Below are 12,021 nucleotides of genomic sequence, written 5' to 3'. Positions count from 1 at the left end.
AGAGACAAGATGACACAATGATTTTTCACCGAGGTTCACTTGCTTGCCGGCAAGTTAGTCCCCGTTGTGGCGATTCACTCACTTGGATGTTCACGCGCTAATAGGCATCACTAAAAGGACCTTGATGTCACTTAGGAGGCCTAGAGGGGGGTGAATAGGCCTATAAAAATTCAACTCGAAACTCTATTAGAGCAGAGGGCGGCACTGCCAGCCTTATAGGGCGGCACTGCCGCTCTTCAAAAATAAAGCAGACAGCATTAAGATTTCACAGGATAGTAACCTGACCCTCTCAGCTACTTAATCCTACAACAGAAAGACAAAATCCAGTTCAAAGACTGGATACCACAGAAATCTCACACAAAAGAGGATCGAGCTACCAAACCCTAACAATCAGCTAGCAAATAGCTGAACCAGCAAGAATACAAAGTGAAGCACGCGAGACACAAAATTTATTCCATGGTTCAGCTCACCACCAAGGCTTGCCTAAGTCCACGTTATTGAGGCATCCACAAAAGGATTGGCTCACCACCAAGGCTTGCCTTGCCCTCATTCTCAAATCAAGAGAATGAACTCTTGAAGTGAGGGGTAATTTCTTAGCTATAGGATGAGGTTACAAACCTCCCAAGGCTACCACACGAGTTGGCAAGCACAAGGGTGACGCCTAGCCAGCTAAGAGCAAGCTCCAAGAGTAACAAACCCTAGAACCGCCAGCCAAACATGAACCAAATGCTTTTAGACTTTGGGAATCAGTGGATCTTCTCTCCAATCGAGTTTTACTGCCTTTTCTCTCAAGTTTTAATGATGGGAATCAAGGATTTACTTGAGGGATGAAGGAGCAACAATGGAGGAGAGAGAGGTGAGCTTTGGTTTGTTCAGTTTCGAACTGAACCGTTGGAGAAGAAGGATCTACGTTGTGGGCCAGCCCAAATGGTATTTATACCTCTTGGGTCCCAACTGTCGTTTATGGGCAGCACTGTCGCCCTCATAGGGCGGCACTACCGCCCTAGCCAAAATAGGTAGAATCTGGAGATTTTTGGCTAGCTGCTTTGGCTGGGTAAGAGGATATAGATATGTAGTTTTGAGCATCTGGTTGCACAGTTGACCAACTGTACTAGAATCCCTCTTTATAGTACGGCTTTACCTAAACTCAAATTCAAAGCATAAAAGAATGTAAATGCCTTTGAGCTAGTTGCCACTTCATTTGGCAATTAAAAACTTCTATTATTGAATATGTTTTCCTCATACTCATTATACCTTGATTATGTGACTTGAACCATTTCCATACATATGAGTTCACCTTCATGGCTTCAAGTCACTTTCACTAATGATTTGATCATCAACACAATATGACTTCTTATAGCTTGATTAGTACCTTGACTCAATACAAGTACTCTCTTCTTCACCTTAGCCATGGTACCTCGGTCGCCAAGCCATCATTTGCCCTTCACCTTCGCTTAGTACCTCAAAGCCCTTTCCTTGCTATCTTCACCCTATCAAGCCATACTTAAGTCACATTATATTAAGCATCCATTGAAAAACATTTCTTCAATATTTTGATCCTTGCTTGAATATTTTCTAGATATGAATGTTGAGATCAATCAAGCTTTAGTTTGTCTCACATAGAGACATACATGGATCAACATCAATATGGTCAAGCTAATTCACGATTCCTTATTCCCTTCTCATTTTGGCTTGACATTCCAATTGATCTTTCATATATTCATCCATGTAAGCAAACCAATGTAGTGACCGACTTATATCCACTATACATTGTCATTTACCAAGTATGTTTCCTTTCACATGATGCTATGATATCCCACAACATAGAAGCTATTTCATTGATTCCATTTGCATTATTGTCTTTTGCTTGAACTAGATTGCTTCCAAAAACTTCTAATACAACAATACACAGTTTGGCAATCACTTTAACACAATGTGGCATATCATCAAGTTTGCCTACTAATTGAACCTTGTATATACTTGTTAATACACAACCCATAAGTATATGCAATAGGCTCAATTTCTTGTTCAACACTTAGCAAACTTATTAGACCTTTAATTGTTTTGTCATTCAATTTACCAAAACCCACTAAAGGGCTAGATGCACTTACAATCACACGCCTAACCTACAACCGGGTGCCACACAACCAACATAAGATGAGGATGCACAAGCCACGAGTAATCCACTAGAGTACCTTTTGGCTCTTTGTTGAGGAACGGTCAAGAACTCCTCACAATAAGCAAGATCAGAGCCAGAGACAAACATATTCCTCCACTCAATGATCCTCGCTGCACCAAGCCATCTAGGTGGCGGCAACCACTAAGAGAAACAAGTGAAACACAATCACCAAGCGCCTCTAGATGCAATCACTCGAGCAATGCACTTGGATTCACTCCCAATCTCACAAAGATGATGAATCAATGATGGAGATGAGTGCTATGTCAATGAAAATGACCAAGAGAGTGAGCTAGAGCTGGCCACACGCCTTAAATAGAGCCCCCAACGAAATAGAGCCATTGGGCTCAATAGGCAACCCAACTTGGGGTGACCAGATGCGCTGGTCGCGCTGATCGGACACACCAGCCCCAGCATTCAGTTGCTGCCAGTCATCCACATGCCCCCCGCATTCAACGTCGTCCATGCAATCCCAACGGTTGAAACATAGTGACCTCGCGGTTAAGTAATGACTGGGTGCGTGGTCCCGAAGACCGAACGCGTCGGTGCCACGCCTACTCACACGCGCCCTTGTTGCTTCGCCCAATGACCGGACACGCCGCTGCCTTGACCTGACTCACGCCAATGCAGAGTTAGATCATTTCTAGTAAGCTCCCTGAGCAGCAAAACTGTGACTGGATGCGTCCACTCCACCTTGGCTTGATGCTGTAGAGTCTAGTCCTCACTAGCCTCACACACACGCTTGTGTCAGCATACGTCACCACTTGATCGGATGCAGGCCATGCATGTCTAGTCACTTTTACTGTTCAGTGTCCGTTCAGAGACCGACGCCGCGCTCTTGACTGCACCACTGACCGGACGCACCGGTGCTGAGTCCGGTGCAGCGTCTGGTCAAGGGAAAACAGCCCCTCGACTTCACCAACTTCACCACCCTTGCTCAAAATGATAACCACCAAGTGTATCACCTTGTGCATGTGCACGTGTGTTTGCATGTTTTTACAAATATTTTTCAAGGGTGTTATCACTCACTAGAATCTAAATACATATGCAATGAGTTAGAACATCTAGTGGCACTTTGATAACCTAGCAGGTAGGCCATGCACTAGCTAGGGATGCAGCCGTTTGTGACTCCACCGGCTTCACCCATCCCTTCCAGTGTCTGCTCCGCCACGGCCTAGAACCACAATTGAACGAATTTGGACGCGCATCGGGGATGTAGTTACTGGCTTCGTCGATCGACGGACAGCATCTAGGTAGGATGTGGGGTGGTCCTCGTCGGACTCCTCATCGTCGTCGTCTACCCACCGATGGCTCTTTGTGTGCCCTCTTGAAGGTGGGTAGAATAGAGCTACGGACAATGAGAGCGTGGATACCGGTGTTGACAGCAGTAGGGACGGGGAGGGGATCTGTGGAGGTGCTCTAGTGTAAGATCCCGCAGGGGCAGGCTCAACATTGGTGGTCGCCGCGACATTGGGGCCCAGCGTCATCACCAGCGGGGATGGGGTGGTGGCAAAGCCTGGCCTCGGCGGTGGCGGTGGTATGGAGGGCCACGGAGGTGGAGCGTCGAATCCTGCGGGGATGACCACGAAGCTGCTGCTACTGGCGGAGGCGTTCGCGTCGGTGGCGGTGCTGGAGCGCTAGATCTCGCGTATCCGGTGAGGATGGGCTCAACGCTGGTGGTGGCCATGGCAGCGCTGCCTGGCGTTGTCGGCGCCGGGGACGGGGCGTGGAGGGCCGCGGGTCCCAAACACCGGCCGGCGGCGGCGGCATCGGAGAAATGAATGTGCATCCGATAGGCACGGAACTGCTACATGAGGGAGTGGCGGAAGCGGGGCTAGTGGTGGTCGGGGAGGGAGCAGGGACGTGGGGGGAGGGGGAGGGGCCGTCGCCGCCGGGTTGGTGGCCGCCGGCGGCGGTGGTTGTGATGGGGAAGAGGCGTGCTGCGGGGTATCCTCGCATGGCGGCATGGAGGTGGGTCGTTTGGGGGGAGGAGGAGGAGGAGGGGATGGGGAGGGCGGGCTGGGAGGTTTGGCACCAGCACCGATGAGCCCGCTAGTGTTGGGGTCAAGTTGGGTCCATCCCTCTAGGGCATTACTAAGCCACTCAATGCATTTTTTTATTATTCCTTGCCCTCTTTTTCTATCTCTTTCACCAAGGCACATCACCAACAGGTCTTGTTAGTTGTGGATGGCTAATTGCTATGGTCTAGTGTTTCCTTGGGATCAGAGGGGGATTCTTCTCCCTCCTTTGTACTTTCCTTCTTTTCTTCTCACTTAATGAAATGATTCTCAAGTCTCATACGTGTTTGAGAAAAAAGGCACACCACCACATAGCAGGCCTCCTTGCTGGATGTCAAGGTTTAAATTCTAATGTTTACCCTCTTCCCCATAATCCTGCTGCCCTCCCTCTCCTAGATAGCCCTTCAACATCATATTTCCTCCCCTCCTCCGCCGCCCTACGAGGAGAAGTTATTAGTGTTTTTGTCACTAGCAATAAGTATAGAGCGCTGTGTAGTACATGAAACTAGATGGGAGTACATGGAATAGAGATTAGTAATATCCCATGTTCTGTGTTTGTTGTTGTATTGCTCGTGCTTGGTACACGAGATGTGTATTATCAGATCATATACCGATCATGGGGCTCCCTACCCACCTTATATAGCCAAAGGTTAGGGTTACAAGAACAACTTCGCCCCTTATCAGTTTTACATATATGTTTCCTAGTCAGCTACAATATTGTCAAGACCCCTTCTGTCCGAGCCAATGATTAAACTAAGTTGTCTTTCAATGACGACACCTAGCCTAAACCCCCAACCCGTATGGTCGTCCTATTGTGCTACCCATATAACACACAGTTGTCTGACCTTTGCAAATATATAGATTACACCATATGATTCACATCAAATTCACACATTTAGAAGGAATATTTAGGTTTACAACACATTGGTCATCACTTAGTCATAACACATCACATATCTCAGAGTCTAGCGTGGAAATCTTAACATAACATAAAGTTTTGATACATGTCGTGGGTGTGCCACCGCCATGGACCTACGCTTCACAGGCGGGTGTCTACCACACTCCCAGTCCGAAGAGGACTCTGGCACGTAGAAAAACCATAAGCAGAGGCTATCTCACCCGCAAAACTCAAGAAGTAGTATGATGAGTAACAGAGATATGCAGCGAGAACGGTAGGCATAGTCGCATAGAGCTTTTGGATATAGGAGGAAGACAACTTCGGTTCTGTTCGATCCCCCTCTGCTGCTGGTATTGCCTTGCTTATGTATGTGATACCGAAGCCCAGTGGAACCTTCGGCCCATGTTTTTGTCAGGATGGTTACTGAAGATACTGAAGGAGAAATAGCATCTGGAGCAAGCCCAAGTGCTGTTGCCCGTCCGGCATCACCCAAGAGACAGCACGCGTGAGCGTGAACGCCGTCCGAATGCAAGGCCACGTTGGGCTTGACCCGTAGGCTATAGAGGCAGCTGCGCTGCCTGGGCAAGTCGATCTCCAGCTATGCTGGTGTATAAGAGGGTACGGAGTAAGAGAGAGCCTGGAAGAGGGCAAGTAAGAATTGAATACCAAATACTCGGAACTAATCCTTCATCCTATCTCACGCTACCTACTCTCTTCCTCTGCCTGTCTTCCCTTCCTCCCCAATTCCTATATGCTAACAGTTTTGTGGTGCAATCCATGCCCCCTATGTTGCTACTATTGCCTTGCTTTTAGATGTGATACCTAAGCCCAATGCAACATTCGTTCGTCCCATGTTTTGTGGCCCAATCCATTGAGTACATGAGAACGAGCTCCAGATGGAGCAGATCAATCGATGTAGGCTCGTGATCGGCATGGACTAGTTCCAGTCCATGGTGGCCTCGTGGTCTGGTTGATTTGGATAGTGGCATGTCAGGCTGGGATCTTGGCTTATGATCCATGGGTCAGTAGTGTGATTACGGAGGATAGATAGATATTCCATTTTACAATCAATGTCTCATTCAAAATTTAAACGAAGATGCCATAGTGCCGTAAATTAATATTACTTTTGTGCCTTGATGGGTGCCAAGCACACCTCGAGGTCATGGCATTGCCATACTACAGCTGATGAGATAAGTGATAAAGCTACAGTACTCTCTTTTTTTTAGAAAAGGAAACTTATCAATTAAAACTCAAGTAATATCCTTACAAGAGAGTGAGGAAACCCACTCTAGAAAACAAGAAAAAAAGAAGCACCGAGACTCCCTAGACGTAATGCTAAACTGCGCCAACTCATGAGCTAAATTATTCTGGACTCTGCTAATCTTCACCAACTCCAACCTCCTCAACACGGGTAAAATCCGCGCGGATACTAGCCCTAGATATCCATACCCGCGAGCAAAAATCTGTGCCCGCGCCCGCGCCCGTTAACCGTCACGGGTAGAAAACCATGCCCGTACCCGCTATCCGCGGATATCACATGCCCGCGGGCACACCCGTATACCCGCAAAAATGAAGCAACAAAGCACCCAACCATATCTTAATAGCAAGTAAGAAATAATATATCAAAAAATAAACGTCTATATCTCAACATTAGATAAAATATGACACATTGACCATACAAGAGTAATCAAAAGTACGTCTATATTAGTGTATCTCAAGTCATCACAAATTAACACGAATAAAGACATACAACCGTATATAGACTTATAGGGTCATTGGCGTGGGTCTAGCGGATTTGCGGGTGCGGATATCATTTTTCCATGCCCATGAGCAAATATCCATCAGGTTTAGAATCACACCCATGTCCGTGCCCGTGGGCATAAACTTAAACCCATATCCATGCCCATCGGGTTTTCTATTTGCGGGCACATGGATATTTTGTGCCCGTTGCCATCTTTACCTCCGACCTCCTGCGCCTCCTAGATGATTTGCCAAATGGAGGAGCGATCATGGACATTGGCAGAGATGAGCACACACCAGCAACTAAGAGGCGTCTCAATTTTTCTCTGCAGTGCAGTGCATTTTGTTAGAACTGTTCTAACAAACCTAAAAAAACAAATTTGGTGCGTGGAAAGATGCCTAGACGATTCATGCAAGTAGCTGCTTGTGTGTTATATTGTAAAGTGGCGTGCCCTTACCACTCTCCAAATTCACCGAAAAATTTTGGAGGAATTCTGGAGGAATCTGGATAAATCTGGAGGAATTTGTGAGAGGAAAACACTGTTCCGGATGAAAAAAGAAGCGAATCAAGCCGGGTTTAAGACCACACGAACGGGGCCATAATATTTACTCACATCGTAGTTCTCCACACGTGGTGCAAAAATAACATGTGCCATAGATACACTTTTCATTCATTTCAGAAAAAAGTAGAAGTCATTCTGCTAAATATTTTTCAAAAGCTTTAACTTAAAACAAAACCATTTCTCTTGAATAGAGCCGGAGCGTAGGTAAACAGACCCTAATCAAACAGTAATGTCCTATGGCAAAAAAAAACAGAAGAAGCCATTCTGCCAAATATTTTTCAAATGTTTTAACTCCAAAAAAAGTCATTTCTCTTGAATATGAGTTGGAGCACAATAAACATATCCTAATAAAACAGAAATGTCCTATGGCAAAAAAACAGGAAAAACCATTCGACTAAATATCAAAAGTTTTAACTTAAAATCGACTATTTCTCTTGAATAGAGATGGAGCGCCGGTAAACAGACCCTAATAAAACAATAATGTCCCGTGGCCAAAAAAACAAAAGAAGCCATTCTGCTAAATATTTTTCAAAAGTTTTAACTCTAAAAAAGACCATTTCCCTTGAATAGAACTGGAACGCCAGGAAACAGACCCTAATAAAACAGTAATGTCCTCTAGCTAAAAAATATAGAAGAAGCCATTCTGCTAAATATTTTTCAAAAGTTTTCACTCTGAAAAAAAAAGCCATTTTTCTTGAATAGAGCCTGAGCGCCAGTAAGCAGACCCTAATAAAACAGTAGTGTCCTGTGGCCAAAGAAAAAGCGGCAAAGCCCAACTACCGAAAGTCGTCGGTTGTTGTCAGCGTCCTGCTTCGTCGAAGTCTGAAATTAAGCCGCACCAAACCAAACTAATCACCTCTTCCCGCGACCTCCTCCTCCCCGGCGTATCTGTACCTCCGGAGATCCACCCCGACCCACCACCGCCTGCCTCGGCAATGGCCGCCGCGCCGCCGCCCACGGTAACCAAGTCCCCGCCGTCGCTGGTCCCGCCGGCGGGGCCCACCCCGGGCGGCTCCCTCCCGCTCTCCTCCATCGACAAGACCGCCGCCGTTCGCGTCTCCGTCGACTTCATCCAGGTCTTCCCCGCCCCTACGTCGGGGAATAAGGAGGACCGGAGCGCCTCCTCTGCGATCGCGGCCATGCGCGAGGGCTTCGCCAAGGCGCTCGTGCCGTACTACCCCGTCGCCGGCCGCATCGCCGAGCCCGTCCCGGGGGAGCCTGAGATCGAGTGCACGGGGGAAGGGGTGTGGTTCGTGGAGGCCGAGGCCAGCTGCTCCCTCGAGGAGGCGCGGAACCTCGAGCGCCCGCTGTGCATCCCCAAGGAGGAGCTGCTCCCGCGTCCGCCGGCCGGGGTGCGCGTGGAGGACACCCTGCTGCTTGCGCAGGTCAGTCCGATTCCCATTGCCTGCTGCTTTAGTCCCCTCACTTCTGATCATTTCGGCTAGTAAATTTGGGACGCAAGTTTTGGTCTGGATCTGAGGGGGTTTAGTGTTCGGTCTGTGGATCTGAGGCGGAAGCAGGGTGTTGACTAACGTTGACTAGTAAATCATGGCTTGCAACAATACAACCGTAAATAAAAGGTGTGAAGCACAATGTGTCATCACCGTCTGCCTCAAAATAGATCGATGCAACTGCGAGTGACTGTATCATGGACAATTGGCCACAATTGTTTGAGCTGATCTACTGATCTAAGCTAACACCATCGATAGCAACCATCTCAGAAAACATTAGCATGCTTCTGGTTGCGTTCACTTGAGCTAAAGTTGGTGTTGCTGCAGCCAGCAGCTGCTGTGGTTTCAGGGATGTGTTGAAGGGGTTGCAGCCGCAGCACCTCACTGGTAGCTGCTTATAATTAGTGGTAGCCTGGTAGGGAATGCTGCTGCAGTGCTAATGGTTTCATCAGAAGTAGGCAGGGCAGGATGGTTTCTCCAAGGATGGAAGCCAAGTATTGATTGGTATTCTATATTTGCTGTTGCTGCCTACCTCGTTGACTAGCAGTGCATTCAGCCAAATTTTTAGCATTCACTACAGATTGTTGCCTTGTTGGTAGCAAACCATATAACAAAATCATGAAACAACTGTCGTTTTCTTTTGCATTAGAGCAAAACTGTATTCGAGCATCTAAAAGTTGAATGATGATCCCTGAATCTAGAATGTGGTTTGAATATTTATTTTCCAGTTATGTAGCCCAAAGTTCATTTAGGCCCTGTTTGTTTTGCCCCAAAACCAAGGGGATTGTGAGGGATGGAGGAGGATTATATCCCCTACATGCTACAAGTCAAAATCCTCCTCAATCCTCTCCAATCTCCCCCAATCCCCATGGTTTAGGGATGAAACGAACAAGGCCTTAGATGGAAGCATACCCTGTTGGAGGGGAACTACCTGTTATTGTTGAAGCTTATATGCCTAAGAGATATAGGTTTTGGCATGTGTCCTATACTCAGACAGCAGAGTAGAATTTTGCTGGAAAAAAAAAACTCGACCCAGGAGAGAAACATCATGAAGGCATTGCACTTAAGGTCGGGAAAAGCCCCTGAAAGCTGGCTACTACACACATGTTTTCGCTTTAGAGACTGCCCCATGACCATGGGGAGCATACAGCAAGGGGGCTTTCATTGTGATAACCAGGGGTCTTACTAGCATGCTATGAGCATGTTCTCAAAATTTTCCCTATTGGAGGCCAGAAACGCACATCCTTAGTTTGAGGACTAGTTGCTGAATTTACATTTTATTTAGTTGATTAACCCGCTGCTATTTTCGCTATGTTCAGGTTACAAAGTTCACATGTGGTGGATTTGCTGTGGGCATTTGCTTCAGTCACTTGGTGTTTGATGGGCAGGGTGCTGCACAATTTCTGAAAGCAGTTGGTGAGATGGCTAGGGGCCTCCCTGAGCCATCGATCAAGCCAATCTGGGCTCGGGATGCCATCCCCAACCCACCTAAGCCACCCCTAGGCCCGCCACCGTCATTCACCGCATTCAACTTTGAGAAGTCAGTTGTTGAGATCTCTCTGGACAGCATCAAGCGTGTGAAGGACCAGGTTGCAAGTGAAACCAATCAGAAGTGCTCCACTTTTGACGTGGTCACTGCCATAATCTTCAAATGTCGCGCCTTGGCAGTCGACTTTGCACCTGATGCTGAGGTTCGCCTGGGCTTTGCAGCCAGCACTCGCCACCTGCTGAGCAATGTGCTGCCCTCGGTCGAAGGCTACTATGGGAACTGTGTGTACCCAGGTGGCCTCACCAAGACCAGCCAGGAGGTGAAGGAAGCTTCACTGGTGGAGATCGTGACCGCGATCAGGGAAGCCAAGGAAGCTCTGTCATCGAGGTTCCTTGACTGGTTGAGCGGCGGCGCCAAGGAGAACCACTACAACGTGTCGCTGGACTATGGCACCCTCGTTGTGACTGACTGGAGCCATGTGGGTTTCAACGAGGTTGACTACGGGTTCGGCGAGCCAAGCTACGTGTTCACCCTGAACGACGACGTTAACATCGTTCCCTCCGTTGTGTACCTGAAGCCGCCCAAGCCCAAGCAGGGCATCAGGCTGGTGCTGCAGTGCGTGGAAGGGCAGCACTCTGCCGTGTTCAGCGAGGAGTTACAGAAGCATGCATAGAGTGAGTGTATTCCATTCCGCAGTGGGATTTGTTGTATTTTGTTGTGTCAAATTGCTGCTCCTGGAATTTGCTTGCAATAAGACAGGGTTGGTCATGTTTATACTGTGTACTATTATCAGCACGTTACATTATATACATGTATTGAGTATTGACAGTGATGAAAGAATAATAGTGTTGCATTTGAAACAAATTATTTCAGACTTATTGGCCTGCTGTAAGTTCATGATGTCCCGAGTTTTAATGTGTCTATATGCCATAAGAAACCAGGCTCCAGATGAACATTGGTTGAACTGGCACTGCTTGATGATTGATCAGCAGCAGGAAGAAGCTTCTTGTGTGACCAATCTCTGAACTATAAAGAAACAGGCGTCACCAAACAAGCATTTAGCGAAGAACTTGAGCTGGAGTGTCACATTTGTGAGCTGCAAAGTTCAGAAATTATTTGGAAAACAAATGGTCATGTGAGCTCCACTACAGCCGCAAAGGCAAAGTCACCAAGCCCACCCGCCTCCAGGTCCACTTCCCTGCAGGTTTCGATCAGCCTCGCCTAACAGACAAGAAGAAAAGAACCCGACGACTTCCGAGGATTCAGATTGCAGCGTTGAGCTCGTGCCAAACAACCGATTTTTTTACATTTTAGCCCTTTTTTTTAAAAGTTTCTCACAAATAGACCCCTGACAGAAAGAATTCAGAAAATAGATCCTTATCTCGGCGTTATTGATGCTGGTGCTGAGCTAACACATCTCGGCATCAGCGTCTCTGGCGCCGAGCTTCTGGACACGGTAGATGACATGGCAGACGCCGAGCTCCCTGCCATTTAACCCCGGACAACCTTCCTGCCCGAGCGTTTTTCCTCTTCTTTCTCCTCCCTCTCGGGTTTTTTCTCTCCCCACTTCACCCTACCTCACGAATCGGCATATTGGACTTTGAAAACTTTGATTTGATCCGTAGATCTTCGAGAGCAAGGTATCTTCGCTCCCCTCCTAGTTTTTTCGCATCGATTCGGTATGTA

The 12,021-nt window shown here is 47.4% G+C and overlaps 1 protein-coding gene across 1 annotated transcript; it reads left to right on the top strand.

The window, feature by feature from the left end:
- The first annotated feature begins 8,198 nt into the window (after positions 1-8,198).
- Positions 8,199-11,207, top strand: LOC136452401 (acyl transferase 5-like). The gene is made up of 2 exons (XM_066453020.1): positions 8,199-8,780; positions 10,166-11,207. The coding sequence occupies exons 1-2, from the start codon at positions 8,331-8,333 to the stop codon at positions 11,006-11,008; spliced, it is 1,293 nt and encodes a 430-aa protein (XP_066309117.1). The 5' UTR covers positions 8,199-8,330; the 3' UTR covers positions 11,009-11,207.
- Positions 11,208-12,021: the final 814 nt, after the last annotated feature.

The sequence above is a fragment of the Miscanthus floridulus genome, chromosome 5 (assembly GCF_019320115.1).
Source record: "Miscanthus floridulus cultivar M001 chromosome 5, ASM1932011v1, whole genome shotgun sequence".
NCBI lineage: Eukaryota > Viridiplantae > Streptophyta > Magnoliopsida > Poales > Poaceae > Miscanthus > Miscanthus floridulus.
The sequence above is the reverse complement of the archived record's forward strand: the minus strand, read 5'-3'. Positions and strand labels throughout refer to the sequence as shown.